Source organism: Ranitomeya variabilis, chromosome 2 (assembly GCF_051348905.1).
Source record: "Ranitomeya variabilis isolate aRanVar5 chromosome 2, aRanVar5.hap1, whole genome shotgun sequence".
Taxonomy (NCBI): domain Eukaryota; kingdom Metazoa; phylum Chordata; class Amphibia; order Anura; family Dendrobatidae; genus Ranitomeya; species Ranitomeya variabilis.
Window position 1 is genome coordinate 350,372,379 of NC_135233.1, and position 17,885 is coordinate 350,390,263.

The 17,885-nt window shown below is 42.9% G+C and overlaps 1 protein-coding gene and 1 non-coding gene across 3 annotated transcripts in view; both read right to left on the reverse strand.

Annotated features, from left to right (window-relative positions):
- LTBP4 (latent transforming growth factor beta binding protein 4) overlaps positions 1 to 17,885 on the reverse strand; it is a 273,052-nt gene that overhangs the window by 10,021 nt on the left and 245,146 nt on the right. The window contains exons 25-30 of one of the 2 annotated variants that reach the window (XM_077285558.1): positions 17,249 to 17,380; positions 16,980 to 17,105; positions 14,466 to 14,609; positions 14,105 to 14,314; positions 13,518 to 13,580; positions 13,237 to 13,365 (exon numbers count right to left, since the gene is read on the reverse strand). In XM_077285558.1, the coding sequence (XP_077141673.1) occupies positions 13,237 to 13,365; positions 13,518 to 13,580; positions 14,105 to 14,314; positions 14,466 to 14,609; positions 16,980 to 17,105; positions 17,249 to 17,380 (804 nt within the window). The remainder of the gene's footprint in view (positions 1 to 13,236; positions 13,366 to 13,517; positions 13,581 to 14,104; positions 14,315 to 14,465; positions 14,610 to 16,979; positions 17,106 to 17,248; positions 17,381 to 17,885) is intronic. The other variant, XM_077285559.1, reaches the window with a different exon arrangement.
- On the reverse strand, positions 17,508 to 17,613 carry LOC143810731 (U6 spliceosomal RNA). Its single transcript, XR_013223163.1, has one exon. It is a non-coding gene; the product is annotated as a U6 spliceosomal RNA (small nuclear RNA).

Genomic DNA, 17,885 nt, shown 5'->3' on the forward strand with positions numbered 1-17,885 from the left:
TTAAACTTCTCCACAACAGTATCACGGACCTGTCTGTTGTGTTCCTTGGTCTTCATGATGCTCTCTGTGCTTCAAACAGAACCCTGAGACTATCACAGAGCAGGTGCATTTATACGGAGACTTCATTACACACAGGTGGATTATATTTATCATCATTAGGCAGTTAGGACAACATTGGATCATTCAGAGATCCACAATGAACTTCTGGAGTGAATTTGCTGCACTGAAAGTAAAGGGGCCGAATAATATTGCACGCCCCACTTTTGAGTATTTTTTTTTTTTTAACCAAATATTTTTTATTATGCAAAAGATATACAACAATATCCATTCAGATAACAATATATATCAATGTTTTGATTTTTACAAGAAACAAACCCCCCCCCCTCCCTCCCCCCCCCCCTTAACGACCAACTCCAATCATACAATTCTCTTGGAAAGAACAGATTAAGCAGTACATACATATTTATTATTAGCATCATTTTTACCACCGCCGTTCAGTTATTCCCATCCAGCCATGGCTGCCACAGCTTTTGAAAAAACCCCATCCTATTCCTCTTATTATATATGCTTCTCTCGAGCTGGACTGTTTGGGGAACAGAAACCTGCAGTTCCAGCAAAGGTAATCGGTTTTTGACAACTATGGGAGACAATTACCTTTCACAACTGGTTCAGGACCCAACAAGGAGGGGGGCACTGCTAGACCTAATATTAACCAACAGGCCAGACCGCATATCAAATATAAGGGTTGGGGGTCACTTGGGGAATAGTGATCACAAAATAATAAGTTTTCATGTAACCTTTAATAAGATGGGTAGTAGGGGGGTGACAAGGACACTAAACTTCAGGAGGGCAAATTTCCAACGGATGAGAGAGGATCTTGGTGCAATTAACTGGGACGATATCCTGAGACACAAAAATACACAAAGAAAATGGGAGACATTTATTAGCATCCTGGATAGGACCTGTGCACAGTATATACCGTATGGGAATAAACATACTAGAAATAGGAGGAAACCAATATGGCTAAATAGAGCTGTAAGGGGCGCAATAAGGGACAAAAAGAAAGCATTTAGAGAATTAAAGGAAGTAGGTAGTGAGGAGGCATTAAATAAATACAGAAAATTAAATAAATTCTGTAAAAAGCAAATCAAGGCAGCAAAGATTGAGACAGAGAGACTCATTGCCAGAGAGAGTAAAAATAATCCCAAAATATTCTTTAACTATATAAATAGTAAGAAACTAAAAAATGACAGTGTTGGCCCCCTTAAAAATAGTCTGGGTGAAATGGTGGATGAGGATGAGGAAAAAGCCAATATGCTAAATGGCAGACAAAATGACTAGTGATAAAAATTCCCCATTAAATGTCGCCTGCTTAACCCAGCAGGAAGTACAGCGGCGTCTAAAAATAACTAAAATTGACAAATCTCCGGGCCCGGATGGGATACACCCCCGAGTACTGCAGGAACTAAGTACAGTCATTGATAGACCCTTAGTTTTAATCTTTAAAGACTCCATAATAACAGGGTCTGTACCACAGGACTGGCGTATAGCAAATGTGGTGCCAATATTCAAAAAAGGGGCAAAAACTGAACTCGGTAATTATAGGCCAGTAAGCTTAACCTCTACTGTGGGTAAAATCCTGGAGGGCATTCTAAGGGATGCTATGCTGGAGTATCTGAAGAGGAATAACCTCATGACCCAGTATCCGCACGGGTTTACTAGGGACCGTTCATGTCAGACTAATTTGATCAGCTTCTATGAAGAGGTAAGTTCCGGACTGGACCAAGGGAACCCAGTGGACGTAGTATATATGGACTTTTTCAAAGCTTTTGATACAGTGCCACACAAAAGGTTGTTACATAAAATGAGAGTAATGGGGATAGGGGAAAATATGTGTAAGTGGGTTGAGAGCTGGCTCAGGGATAGGAAACAAAGGGTGGTTATTAATGGAGCACACTCGGACTGGGTCACGGTTAGCAGTGGGGTACCACAGGGGTCAGTATTGGGCCCTCTTCTTTTTAACATATTTATTAATGACCTTGTAGGGGGCATTCAGAGTTGAATTTCAATATTTGCAGATGACACTAAACTCTGCAGGGTAATCAATACAGGGGAGGCCAATTTTATATTACAGGATGATTTATGTATACTAGAAGCTTGGGCTGATAAATGGCAAATGAGCTTTAATGGGGATAAATGTAAGGTCATGCACTTGGGTGGAAGTAATAAGATGTATAACTATGTGCTTAATTCTAAAACTCTGGGCAAAACCGTCAATGAAAAAGACCTGGGTGTATGGGTGGATGACAAACTCATATTCAGTGGCCAGTGTCAGGCAGCTGCTACAAAGGCAAATAAAATAATGGGATGTATTAAAAGAAGCATAGATGCTCATGAGGAGAACATAATTTTACCTCTATACAAGTCACTAGTTCGACCACACTTAGAATACTGTGCACAGTTCTGGTCTCCGGTGTATAAGAAAGACATAGCTGAACTGGAGCGGGTGCAGAGAAGAGCGACCAAGGTTATTAGAGGACTGGGGGGTCTGCAATACCGAGATAGGTTATTACACTTGGGGCTATTTAGTTTGGAAAAACGAAGACTAAGGGGTGATCTTATTTTAATGTATAAATATATGAGGGGACAGTACAAAGACCTTTCTGATGATCTTTTTAATCATAGACCTGAGACAGGGACAAGGGGGCATCCTCTACGTCTGGAGGAAAGAAGGTTTAAGCATAATAACAGACGCGGATTCTTTACTGTAAGAGCAGTGAGACTATGGAACTCTCTGCCGTATGATGTTGTAATGAGTGATTCATTAATTAAATTTAAGAGGGGACTGGATACCTTTCTGGAAAAGTATAAAGGTACCGTCACATTAAGCGACGCTGCAGCGATAGCGACAGCGATGCCGATCGCTGCAGCGTCGCTGTTTGGTCGCTGGAGAGCTGTCACACAGACCGCTCTGCAGCGACCAACGATGCCGAGGTCCCCGGGTAACCAGGGTAAGCATCGGGTTGCTAAGCGCAGGGCCGCGCTTAGTAACCCGATGTTTACCCTGGTTACCAGTGTAAAAGTTAAAAAAACAAACAGCACATACTCACCAGCGCGTCCCCCAGCCTCTGCTTCCTGACACTGACTGAGCGCCGGCCCTAAACTGAAAGTGAAAGCACAGCGGTGACGTCACCGCTGTGCTTTCACTTTCAGTTTAGGGCCGGCGCTCAGTCAGTGTCAGGAAGCAGAGGCTGGGGGACGCGCTGGTGAGTATGTGCTGTTTGTTTTTTTAACTTTTACGCTGGTAACCAGGGTAAACATCGGGTTACTAAGCGCGGCCCTGCGCTTAGTAACCCGATGTTTACCCTGGTTACCAGTGTAAAATATCGCTGGTATCCTTGCTTTTGCTGTCAAACACGGCGATACACGGCGACCTAGCGACCAAATAAAGTGCAGACCTTCTAGCAGCGACCAGCAATTTCACAGCGGGATCCAGATCGCTGCTGCGTGTCAAATACAGCGATATCGCTATCCAGGTCGCTGCAACGTCACGGATCGCTGGCGATATCGCCTAGTGTGACGGTACCTTAATGTTACAGGGTATATACACTAGATTCCTTGATAAGGCGTTGATCCAGGGAACTAGTCTGATTGCCGTATGTGGAGTCGGGAAGGAATTTTTTTCCCCATGGTGGAGTTACTCTTTGCCACATGGGTTTTTTTTGCCTTCCCCTGGATCAACATGTTAGGGCATGTTAGGTTAGGCTATGGGTTGAACTAGATGGACTTACAGTCTTCCTTCAACCTTAATAACTATGTATGTAACTATGTAATACGATTCGCTTGTGCGATAAACTCCCGTCTAGTAGGAGGTTCCTCCCTAATCCAATACCTTGCGATCACCTTTCTTGCAATGAACAATAATCTAGCAATTGCCATTTTGGCAGTTTCGTCGGTCAGGATTTCCTCCACGTACCCAAGTACACACACCACCGGATCCCTAGGAATCGTACACCCATAAATCACCCCTATCTGGTTCAGCACTACAACCCAGTATGCGAACAATCTGGGACACAGCCACAACATGTGCAGTATACCAGCCTGAGACTGGGAACACCTGGGGCACTCAGAATTGTCTCTCAGCCCGGCTTTAAACAACATGTCAGGTGTCCTGTAGGCCCTATTTATCACATATAATTGCGACAGTCTCCCAGGCTCACTCATCGACAACTTAGGTACAGTGGGGCAAAAAAGTATTTAGTCAGTCAGCAATAGTGCAAGTTCCACCACTTAAAAAGATGAGAGGCGTCTGTAATTTACATCATAGGTAGACCTCAACTATGGGAGACAAACTGAGAAAAAAAAAATCCAGAAAATCACATTGTCTGTTTTTTTTATCATTTTATTTGCATATTATGGTGGAAAATAAGTATTTGGTCAGAAACAAAATTTCATCTCAATACTTTGTAATATATCCTTTGTTGGCAATGACAGAGGTCAAACGTTTTCTGTAAGTCTTCACAAGGTTGCCACACACTGTTGTTGGTATGTTGGCCCATTCTTCCATGCAGATCTCCTCTAGAGCAGTGATGTTTTTGGCTTTTCGCTTGGCAACACGGACTTTCAACTCCCTCCAAAGGTTTTCTATATGGTTGAGATCTGGAGACTGGCTAGGCCACTCCAGGACCTTGAAATGCTTCTTACGAAGCCACTCCTTCGTTGCCCTGGCGGTGTGCTTTTGATCATTGTCATGTTGAAAGACCCAGCCACGTTTCATCTTCAATGCGCTTGCTGATGGAAGGAGGTTTGCACTCAAAATCTCACGATACATGGCCCCATTCATTCTTTCATGTACCCGGATCAGTCGTCCTGGCCCCTTTGCAGAGAAACAGCCCCAAAGCATGATGTTTCCACCACCATGCTTTACAGTAGGTATGGTGTTTGATGGATGCAACTCAGTATTCTTTTTCCTCCAAACACGACAAGTTGTGTTTCTACCAAACAGTTCCAGTTGTGTTTCATCAGACCATAGGACATTCTCCCAAAACTCCTCTGGATCATCCAAATGCTCTCTAGCAAACTTCAGACGGGCCCGGACATGTACTGGCTTAAGCAGTGGGACACGTCTGGCACTGCAGGATCTGAGTCCATGGTGGCGTAGTGTGTTACTTATGGTAGGCCTTGTTACATTGGTCCCAGCTCTCTGCAGTTCATTCACTAGGTCCCCCCGCGTGGTTCTGGGATTTTTGCTCACCGTTCTTGTGATCATTCTGACCCCACGGGGTGGGATTTTGCGTGGAGCCCCAGATCGAGGGAGATTATCAGTGGTCTTGAATGTCTTCCATTTTCTAATTATTGCTCCCACTGTTGATTTCTTCACTCCAAGCTGGTTGGCTATTGCAGATTCAGTCTTCCCAGCCTGGTGCAGGGCTACAATTTTGTTTCTGGTGTCCTTTGACAGCTCTTTGGTCTTCACCATAGTGGAGATTGGAGTCAGACTGTTTGAGGGTGTGCACAGGTGTCTTTTTATACTGATAACAAGTTTAAACAGGTGCCATTACTACAGGTAATGAGTGGAGGAAAGAGGAGACTCTTAACCCCTTCCTGACATCCGACGTACTATCCCGTCGAGGTGGGGTGGGCCCGTATGACCGCCGACGGGATAGTACGTCATACGCGATCAGCGGCGCTCACGGGGGGAGCGCCGCCGATCGCGGCCGGGTGTCAGCTGATTATCACAGCTGACATCCGGCACTATGTGCCAGGAGCGGTCACGGACCGCCCCCGGCACATTAACCCCCGGCACACCGCGATCAAACATGATCGCGATGTGCCGGCGGTGCAGGGAAGCATCGCGCAGGGAGGGGGCTCCCTGCGGGCTTCCCTGAGCCCCCCGCAGCAACGCGATGTGATCGCGTTGCTGCGAGGGTCTTACCTCCCTCCCTGCAGCTCCCAGACCCGGATCCAAGATGGCCGCGGATCCGGGTCCTGCAGGGAGGGAGGTGGCTTCACAGACGCCTGCTCAGAGCAGGCACTGTGAAGCAGCCTGCACTTTCCTCAGATCGGTGATCTGTCAGAGTGCTATGCAAACTGGCAGATCACCGATCTGTATTGTCCCCCCCTGGGGCAAAGTAAAAAAGTTAAAAAAAAATTTTTCCAAATGTGTAAAAAAAAAAAAAAAAAAATATTCCAAAATAATGAAAAAAAAAATAAAATATTATTCCCATAAATACATTTCTTTATCTAAATAAAATAAAAAAAACAATAAAAGTACACATATTTAGTATCGCCGCGTCCGTAACGACCCAACCTATAAAACTGCCCCACTAGTTAACCCCTTCAGTAAACACCGTAAGAAAAAAAAAAAAAAAACGAGGCAAAAAACAACGCTTTATTACCATACCGCCGAACAAAAAGTGGAATAACACGCGATCAAAAAGACGGATATAAATAACCATGGTACCGCTGAAAACGTCATCTTGTCCTGCAAAAAACGAGCCGCCATACAGCATCATCAGCAAAAAAATAAAAAAGTTATAGTCCTGAGAATAAAGCGATACCAAAATAATTATTTTTTCTATAAAATAGTTTTTATCGTATAAAAGCGCCAAAACATAAAAAAATTATATAAATGAGATATCGCTGTAATCGTACTGACCCGACGAATAAAACTGCTTTATCAATTTTACGAAACGCGGAACGGTATAAACGCCTCTCCCAAAAGAAATTCATGAATAGCTGGTTTTTGGTCATTCTGCCTCACAAAAATCGGAATAAAAAGTGATCAAAAATGGTCACGTGTCCGAAAATGTTACCAATAAAAACGTCAACTCGTCCCACAAAAAACAAGACCTCACATGACTCTGTGGACCAAAATGTGGAAAAATTATAGGTCTCAAAATGTGGAGACGCAAAAACTTTTTTGCTATAAAAAGCGTCTTTTAGGCTGGTTTCACACTTGCGTTTTTATCTGCATGCGTTTTTTAAAAAAACGCATGTGTGAAAAAACGCATGTAAACGTGGTAAAACGCATGCGTTTTTAGACGCATGCGTTTTTATAGAAAAACACAAGAAAACAAACAAAAAAAAAAAACCCTACCCCTAACCCTACCCCTAACCTGAAATACGTGGCACTAAAATATACGTTTATATACGTATATAAGTGCCACGATATTTCAGTGGCCACGTATATAAGTGCCACGTATATAAGTGCCACGTATATAAGTGCCACATATATAAGTGCCACGTACTTAAGTGCCACGTACTTAAGTGCCACGTACTTAAGTGCCACGTATTTACGTGCCACGTATTTACGTGCCACGTATTTAAGTGCCACGTACTTAAGTGCCACGTACTTAAGTGCCACGTATTTACGTGCCACGATATTTCAGTGCCACGTATAACCACATAGTTATAGTATTTATAGTACGTGGCACTGAAATACGTGGCACTGAAATATCGTGGCACTGAAACACGTGGCACTGAAACACGTGGCACTGAAACACGTGGCACTTAAATACGTGGCACTTAAATATGTGGCACTTAAATACGTGGCACTTAAATACGTGGCACTTATGACTGTCAGAAAATGTTCATTAAACGGTTAGAGGTGAGGTTAGGGGTAGGGTTAGGGTTACCGTTGGGATTAGGGTTAGGGGTGTGTTTGGGTTAGGGTTTCAGGTAGAATTGGGGAGTTTCCACTGTTCAGGCACATCAGGGGCTCTCCAAACGCGACATGGCGTCCGATCTCAATTCCAGCCAATTCTGCGTTGAAAAAGTAAAACAGTGCTCCTTCCCTTCCGAGCTCTCCCGTGCGTCCAAAAAGGGGTTTACCCCAACATATGGGTTATCAGCGTACTCGGGACAAATTGAACAACAACTTCTGGGGTCCAAGTTCTCTTGTTATCCTTGGGAAAATAAAAATTTGGGGGGCTAAAAATCATTTTTGTGGGAAAAAAATATGTTTTATTTTCACGGCTCTGCGTTGTAAACTGTAGTGAAACACTTGGGGGTTCAAAGTTCTCACAACACATCTAGATAAGTTCCTTGGGAGGTCTAGTTTCCAATATGGGGTCACTTGTGGGGGGTTTGTACTGTTTGGGTACATCAGGGGCTCTGCAAATGCAACGTGACGCCTGCAGACCAATCCATTTAAGTCTGCATTCCAAATGGCGCTCCTTCCCTTCCGAGCTCTGTCATGTGCCCAAACAGTGGTTACCCCCCACATAGGGGGTATCAGCGTACTCAGGACAAATTGGACAACAACTTGTAGGGTCCAATTTATTCTGTTACCCTTGTAAAAATACAAAGCTGGGGGCTAAAAAATCATTTTTGTGAAAAAAAAAAGAATTTTTATTTTCACGGCTTTGCGTTACAAACTGTAGTGAAACACTTGGGGGTTCAAAGTTCTCACAACACATCTAGATAAGTTCCTTGGGAGGTCTAGTTTCCAATATGGGGTCACTTGTGGGGGGTTTGTACTGTTTGGGTACATCAGGGGCTCTGCAAATGCAACGTGACGCCTGCAGACCAATCCATTTAAGTCTGCATTCCAAATGGCGCTCCTTCCCTTCCGAGCTCTGTCATGTGCCCAAACAGTGGTTACCCCCCACATAGGGGGTATCAGCGTACTCAGGACAAATTGGACAACAACTTGTAGGGTCCAATTTATTCTGTTACCCTTGTAAAAATACAAAGCTGGGGGCTAAAAAATCATTTTTGTGAAAAAAAAAAAGAATTTTTATTTTCACGGCTTTGCGTTACAAAGTGTAGTGAAACACTTGGGGGTTCAAAGTTCTCACAACACATCTAGATAAGTTCCTTGGGAGGTCTAGTTTCCAATATGGGGTCACTTGTGGGGGGGTTGTACTGTTTGGGTACATCAGGGGCTCTGCAAATGCAACGTGACGCCTGCAGACCAATCCATTTAAGTCTGCATTCCAAATGGCGCTCCTTCCCTTCCGAGCTCTGTCATGTGCCCAAACAGTGGTTACCCCCCACATAGGGGGTATCAGCGTACTCAGGACAAATTGGACAACAACTTGTAGGGTCCAATTTATTCTGTTACCCTTGTAAAAATACAAAGCTGGGGGCTAAAAAATCATTTTTGTGAAAAAAAAAAAGAATTTTTATTTTCACGGCTTTGCGTTACAAAGTGTAGTGAAACACTTGGGGGTTCAAAGTTCTCACAACACATCTAGATAAGTTCCTTGGGAGGTCTAGTTTCCAATATGGGGTCACTTGTGGGGGGGTTGTACTGTTTGGGTACATCAGGGGGCGGGGCTCTGCAAATGCAACGTGACGCCTGCAGACCAATCCATTTAAGTCTGCATTCCAAATGGCGCTCCTTCCCTTCCGAGCTCTGTCATGCGCCCAAACAGTGGTTACCCTCCATATATGGGGTATCAGCGTACTCAGGACAAATTGGACAACAACTTTTGGGGTCCAGTTTATTCTGTTACTCTTGTAAAAATACAAAAGCTGGGGGCTAAAAAATCATTTTTGTGAAAAAAAAAAAGAATTTTTATTTTCACGGCTCTGCGTTATAATCTGTAGTGAAACACTTGGGGGTGCAAAGCTCTCAAAACACATCTAGATAAGTTCCTTAGGGGGTCTAATTTCCAAAATGGTGTCATTTGTGGGGGGTTTCAATGTTTAGGCACATCAGGGGCTCTCCAAACGCAACATGGCGTCCCATCTCAATTCCAGTCAATTTTGCATTGAAACGTCAAATGGCGCTCCTTCCCTTCCAAGCTCTGCCATGCGCCCAAACAGTGGTTTACCCCAACATATGGGGTATCTGCGTACTCAGGACAAATTGCACAACGTTTTTTGGGGACCAATTTCTTCTCTTACCCTTGGGAAAATAAAAAATTGGGGGCGAAAAGATCATTTTTGTGAAAAAATATGATTTTTTATTTTTACGGCTCTGCATTATAAACTTCTGTGAAGCACTTGGTGGGTCAAAGTGCTCACCACACATCTAGATAAGTTCCTTAGGGGGTCTACTTTCCAAAATGGTGTCACTTGTAGGAGGTTTCAATGTTTAGGCACATCAGGGGCTCTCCAAACGCAACATGGCGTCCCATCTCAATTCCAGTCAATTTTGCATTGAAAAGTCAAATGGCGCTCCTTCACTTCCGAGCTCTGCCATGCGCCCAAACAGTGGTTTACCCCAACATATGGGGTATCTGCGTACTCAGGACAAATTGCACAACATTTTTTGGGGACCAATTTCTTCTCTTACCCTTGGGAAAATAAAAAATTGGGGGCGAAAAGATCATTTTTGTGAAAAAATATGATTTTTTATTTTTACGGCTCTGCATTATAAACTTCTGTGAAGCACTTGGTGGGTCAAAGTGCTCACCACACATCTAGATAAGTTCCTTAGGGGGTCTACTTTCCAAAATGGTGTCACTTGTAGGGGGTTTCAATGTTTAGGCACATCAGGGGCTCTCCAAACACAACATGGCGTCCCATCTCAATTCCAGTCAATTTTGCATTGAAAAGTCAAATGGCGCTCCTTCCCTTCCAAGCTCTGCCATGCGCCCAAACAGTGGTTTACCCCAACATATGGGGTATCTGCGTACTCAGGACAAATTGCACAACATTTTTTGGGGACCAATTTCTTCTCTTACCCTTGGGAAAATAAAAAATTGGGGGCGAAAAGATCATTTTTGTGAAAAAATATGATTTTTTATTTTTACGGCTCTGCATTATAAACTTCTGTGAAGCACTTGGTGGGTCAAAGTGCTCACCACACATCTAGATAAGTTCCTTAGGGGGTCTACTTTCCAAAATGGTGTCACTTGTAGGGGGTTTCAATGTTTAGGCACATCAGGGGCTCTCCAAACGCAACATGGCGTCCCATCTCAATTCCAGTCAATTTTGCATTGAAAAGTCAAATGGCGCTCCTTCCCTTCCAAGCTCTGCCATGCGCCCAAACAATGGTTTACACCCACATATGGGGTATCAGCGTACTCAGGACAAATTGTACAACAACTTTTGCAGTCTATTTTCTCCTGTTACCCTTGGTAAAATAAAACAAATTGGAGCTGAAATAAATTTTGTGTGAAAAAAAATTAAATGTTCATTTTTATTTAAACATTCCAAAAATTCCTGTGAAACACCTGAAGGGTTAATAAACTTCTTGAGTGTGGTTTTGAGCACCTTGAGGGGTGCAGTTTTTAGAATGGTGTCACACTTGGGTATTTTCTATCATACAGACCCCTCAAAATGACTTCAAATGAGATGTGGTCCCTAAAAAAAAATGGTGTTGTAAAAATGAGAAATTTCTGGTCAACTTTTAACCCTTATAACTCCCTAACAAAAAAAAATTTTGGTTCCAAAATTGTGCTGATGTAAAGTAGACATGTGGGAAATGTTACTTATTAAGTATTTTGCGTGACATATGTCTGTGATTTAAGGGCATAAAAATTCAAAGTTGGAAAATTGCAAAATTTTCAAAATTTTCGCCAAATTTCCGTTTTTTTCACAAATAAACGCAAGTTATATCGAAGAAATTTTACCACTATCATGAAGTACAATATGTCACAAGAAAACAATGTCAGAATCGCCAAGATCCGTTGAAGCGTTCCAGAGTTATAACCTCCTAAAGGGACAGTGGTCAGAATTGTAAAAATTGGCCCGGTCATTAACGTGCAAACCACCCTTGGGGGTGAAGGGGTTAAAGAAGAAGTTACAGGTCTGTGAGAGCCAGAAATCTTGATTGTTTGTTTCTGACCAAATACTTATTTTCCACCATAATATGCAAATAAAATGATAAAAAAACAGACAATGTGATTTTCTGGATTTTTTTTTCTCAGTTTGTCTCCCATAGTTGAGGTCTACCTATGATGTAAATTACAGACGCCTCTCATCTTTTTAAGTGGTGGAACTTGCACTATTGCTGACTGACTAAATACTTTTTTGCCCCACTGTATGTATTCCAGTATAGACTCCCACCTATCATCGTCTATTTGCCCCAGTTCATCCTCCCATTTCCTTCTGGCTTTAATAGGGTAATCCAATAGAAAGGTATGTAACAAATCGCCATATACTTCGGATATTGCCCCTTTTGTTCCGTTGTTATTTAATATAAAATCCAACATTAGATCCTTCTGAATCACTATAGGCCCTCTCTTTTTTTGTGCCTGAAATGCGTGCTGAACCCTTCTATATTGATACAACTTTAAACCCGGGAAATGGAATTCCTGCTGCAGCATACCAAAAGATTTAAGATTCCCGTTGTGAATCAACTGACCTATCAGCCCAATGCCTTTTTCCCTCCACTCTCCCATTCCTTCCATATGATTAAATTCTTGAAAAGAGAGGTTATCCCATATAGGCGAAAACTCAGTGAATTTCACAACCCCCCTTATACCTTTAATCGTCTGCCATACCTTATGGATCAAATTTATGGTGTGAAAACAAGTTCCCAACTTCTTAAATATGCCAGCTTCTAAACCCTGACCCAAGGGCCACCTGCCAATTATATGTACCAAGCTACTATGTCCCTGACCTTTCTCAAGTCCATCCCCCCAACCCCTAAGATGTTGGCTTTGCGCAGATAAAAAGTATAACCAGGGATTAGGCAGGGCAAGTCCCCCCTCATCTTTAGGCCTCTGCAGTATCTCCTGCCTAATTCTAGGGTTCTTCCCACCCCACGCCAATTCCCCAAATAATGATTGTAGTTTTCGAAATCTGGTCAGAGGGATCCATACCGGAGAGTCACTTTTCAGTATTTTAATTTCTACAAAAATTTAAAATAACCAATAAATTTCGTTCAACTTCACAATTGTGTTCCACTTGTTGTTGATTCTTCACCAAAAATTTAAGTTTGGTATCTTTATGTTTGAAGCATGATATGTGGGAAAAGGTTGAAAAGTTCCAGGGGGCCAAATACTTTCGCAAGGCACTGTAGCTTACCCCATGTGCAGGGCATTGCAGTAGTTTAGGTATCCATGGTTACAACCACTAATATAGTGACAGCTGTTAGTGGTCATAACCATGGATATCTAAGCTACTGCAATGCCCTGCAAATGGGTTAAGCGACATAGTGAATCAGAAGAACTGTACTACATTTCTAATTGGATGAATTTGCTATTATTATTATTACTACACCCATTACATATTGAGATAGGATCTTGGAGTTGAGAATACCCCTTTAAGTGATGATTAGCAGACTATATACATAGTGACTCTTGCAGTCAGCGTGCAGCATTGTGTGGCTCTTACCTACACACTCCATTTGATGAACATCGTAGTAGTAGCCGTTTGAGCAGTAGCAGGCAAATAGCGGATCCTTGTTAAGACATACACCTCCTTTGCAGAGTTCTGGTCCAAAGAGCTTACATTCATCAACATCTTAAATAGAAGCACATGGTAAATATATGATTAGAGGGAAAGTTTGTTTAAAGTGTGAAGCCCAATGTATGACAGACGCGGGTCCCATCTTACAGACACAACCTGTCCAATGATGTCGAAGTTCAGTACAGAAATTTATTCCAAGCACGAACCTTTGCTTCCTTGACCTGACGCGATATAGCCAACTCCATCAGGACACAACCTTCGGTATTCAGCTAAAAAAATAAATAACAAAAAGACTTGAGAACCAGAACCAAATAATGCCTGAAGGACAAAAAGACCCAGTAGGTCTACCATATATTACACAAGATTGGGGTACACTGTCCAACGAGTCGTGAAGATACTCAAAAGGCTGTTACCAACCTCATACGAGTTATCATCTGTTCACAAGATAGGTGATAACTTGCTGATCACTGGGGTGCCAATCACTAGGACCCCGATCATTCCAAAGAAAAAGCCCTGAAATTGCCATTGTCCCATAGACAATGAATGGTGTGCTGTATCTGCTCCATGCTAATGGGGCATTTCAGAGCCACGTTTTCTGGATGAGGAGTCCCAGCTGTCGTACTCCCAAAGATCAGCACTTATCCAATGGATAGTTTGGCCGGTTGGGAATGGCCCTTTGATGTTGGAGGCATTTTCATCAAATGTTTTGCTATGATCCTGACACTGAATGAACTATGATACGATCCCTACATCTGAACAAGCCCTTCAAGAAAAGTGGTCTCCAGGATATTACCCGATTCCATGCTGGGACATCTCTGGATTTGGCATGCTTGTCCCCATCCTTTTCCAACTGTACAGCAGCATTCGATCTGGCTGACGTTCCTGGAAAGCACATTGTCACACACGTTGGGGTCTTCCAGGTTGTAATAACACTCTTTAAGACCTGGGGTAGCCACAAACTCTACCCTGGTTAAGGCAGTATTGCTTGGATATGCAGGACGGGCTGTAGTAAAGAAGAAGGAAAAAGTACGATAACATTAAATTAACTTTAAAAGAAATTAAAAAAATATCCAAACCATGCACTAGTCAACTCCACCATGTCTGGTCAGTGATAGTCATAGTCCTACACGCGAGATCTCAGAGGAACCGCTCACCGGCGGAGCTTGTCCGTATGCACTTTCCGAACATTGGGTCAAACTCTTCATTGCTGTTAGGACAGATACAGAGGAAGGATCCTTCCACGTTCTCACATAGGGCCGTCCCGCATACCTCTTGTAATGTCTCACACTCATCAACATCTGGAAGAGAGGAGACACCAAGGTTAAGTATCTCAATATTCAGCATGTCGTCCTCCAAGAGAAAAACAACAGAACATGACTGTACTGCAGGCACCAACATTTTTTTTTAGAGTATGATTAGTCTTCAAGGAGGTTTGAAGGTGTATTTTTTTTATTTTTGGTATTACAAAGAACCTTGTTTTTCCATAGTTTTTGGTTACTTTTCCTTTTAAGTATACATGTAAACTTTTTTTTTGCTGGGTATCCTGCAAGGAAAATTAGTAACAAAACCCAAGGTCAGTCTAATCCATTCTGGAATGCGGCCTCGAAAAAGGAGAATATACCCAATGCTTCATTAAGAGATTTACAAGGGTGATCCATCCTTGGTGAAGACAATTAATCCAAACCCAAAGCACAGGAGGGGATTTTGATCTTCCATTACCAATTTTTGGCAAAAAGGGTAAAAGGAGAAGGCATGTCTGACCGATTTATTATTGCTAAAAATGGAAAATGGGGCCAATTTTAGGATAAATATGCACCTGCTCACTCTAGACATATAGTCGGTCTGGTATGACTTTTTCTTAAGCCAATGCACAACATTTATAAACTGGAACACAGTGTATTCCAAATTTGGAACAATCTTAAAAAACACGAGAACTTACAAGTGGAGTGACAGAAACATCTGGTGATGGTTGAGAGCTAGAGTTGGTGAGAATCAAGTTGCCTGTCTTCAATCGACCACGAGAGTGGTCTTTGGCCACCGCACGGGGTGTAGGAGTACCACCTCTTTCCTGCTGGCATCCGTGGCTCTTTGTTTGATTAGCCGGGCTGGCATGACTAGAACAGCCATGGATGACAGCAGGTAAGAGGCGGTACTCCCATGTGGCAGCCACAGGTCACATTCGTGGCCGATGGAATGGGACAAGCCAATTGTTTCATACCAACTCTATCTACAGGACTTCAGAGAGAAGAAAGTCCAGGTTCCTCTGAGGGAGCACACCTGGAAAAAGACATAATGCACCCTGCACAATCACTATATACCAGAAAGGCATGGCACATTAATGGCATATATATAGATACCACGGGTATAAATGAGGGCAGACAAAAACAACTCAGAGTCGCAAGTTACTCTAAATAATTGGTGTAAAATAATGGTAACTGGGTCCTCTCCGGGTTAAGATGAGCCCAATTTATGAAGAAGCCACCTGAAAGTTTAAACAAGCTATGACTAAGGCTGGCATATATAATATCAGTCCTAATACTTGGGGTAGATTAATTAATGATGTCCCAAAAATGTTGGTGCACCCTGGTGCATTATAAACCATGGCTTTTTATTCTAACCTATCCACCCTTTTCTCTAGGCCAAACCATTTTTATAGGGACACACTGAAGTAGTGGGCTGTTGAGGATGACCAGAGATGATCGCCAGTCTGCTAACCTGGATTCAATATTTTATTTTAGCTTCTTTGATACGCACTTACCTTAACAGCAGAAATGAATGACTTGTGCTGACGAACTACAACTCCCAACATGCCTGACGCCGTCTATCGTAAAATGGTCGGAGTTGTAGTTTCAAAAAAGTTTGAGTCACAATAAAGCTTGCTGACCCCTGATTGCGGGATTGTGCCATTTTGTGTTATCCATACCTATCGGTTTTTGCTAATAGCCTCATGAAATAAACCTTCATTCACATATAGTCCAAATGTTTGAACAAATCACACCGTCCGTGAACAATTTAGCGTACAAGATGTCAGATAAAAGAAAAACCTTAAGGTGGCCATACACATTAAATGAATGACCACAGAACCCACGGGACAGGCTGACCATCTTTGGGGTTGTCCTGACTTTCCCCTGACAGCAGAACATTGGGAGATCAAAAGGATTGGGCATGTTGCATTACAACATGTCCAATCATTCTGTTCTCAAGGGAACAAAATGATTGGGAAGCCTCTAACAGACTCTTACAGCAGATATATCGCCACTGAGGTATAATAACTATTGGCCAATAGTGATGACCGAATGTGCTGGGATAAGGTGTTATCTCAGCATGCTCGGGTGCTATCTGAGTATCTTCGGCGTGTTCGAAAAATATGTTCGAGTCTCTGCGGCTGTTCGACAGCCGCAACACATGCATGGATTGCCTGTTTGTTGGATAATCCCTGCATGAGTTGCGGCTGCCGAACATCTGCTAGTCCTGCATCCACGGGGACTCAAACATATTTTTCGAGCACGACGAACACGCTCGGTTAGCACCTGAGCATGCTTAGATAACACTTTATCCCAGCACGTTCTCTCATCACTATTGGCCAAACAAGCAATCTGAGTTGCCACGTTTCCTAGTAATTGTACTTTATAATAACCTGTAGTCTGGCCCATAATGAAGGCACTCACCAACACAGCGCTGATCGCCCCTCTCCCCCTCATAGCCCTGGTCACACAGGCACTGGTAGGCTCCAGCTAGATTGAGGCACAGGGCGTGCTCCCCGCAGACAGTCTTATTTAGACATTCGTCGATATCTGACACATGAACATACCCGGGGTTAGGACTCGAGCCAAGCGGCGCTGCCTTTTTAGTTTATGATTGCATGATGGTAAAGCCACAGTCACTCCACGTGCATAACCATTTCAGCCTAGTAATGATGGACGGCTCGGGTTCTCACCAGTACAGTCTCCAGAAGAGGACAGCTGATAGCCGGGCTCGCAGTCACTTATGCATTTGTAGGATCCCGGTGTATTTTGGCATCGTAAAGATCCACAGATGGAATCTCCATATTCCAAACACTCGTCTATATCTACATAACGTAAAAGACAAACAAGAAGCGTCAGGATAGTGAGTCACAAGATATTACTAAAGACCAGACATTAAAGAGCATAAGGGTACAGTATGTGCACATGATGTCTTTTAGACGCCATTTTTTTAAAAAAATGGAACGCTTCACAAATTTGCATGGTCATCATTGCTTGGTGGCGTTGCTAATCTTCTCTGCATCTTTCCATTTTTAGTATATGTGCTGCCGAAGCGGAAGATGCTTCAGAAAAACTCTGGTGGTACGTTTCATAAAGCGTCTTTTGTGACGTCTTCTCGGATGACCTTTGCGGTGGCATCGTTTTTTCACATTCTGTATATAACATAATGGTGGCCAGAGGCCACCAGAATGGGACGGTAACTTTTTTTAGCCTCTTTAAGACTTTCAAAGCCTGAAGTGGTTAAAATGAGTGACTAAAGGAGGAACATGTGTACAGCAAGTCGTTTTGGTACTAATGTGCATTTTGCTTATTCTTTGTAGCGTTTTGCCA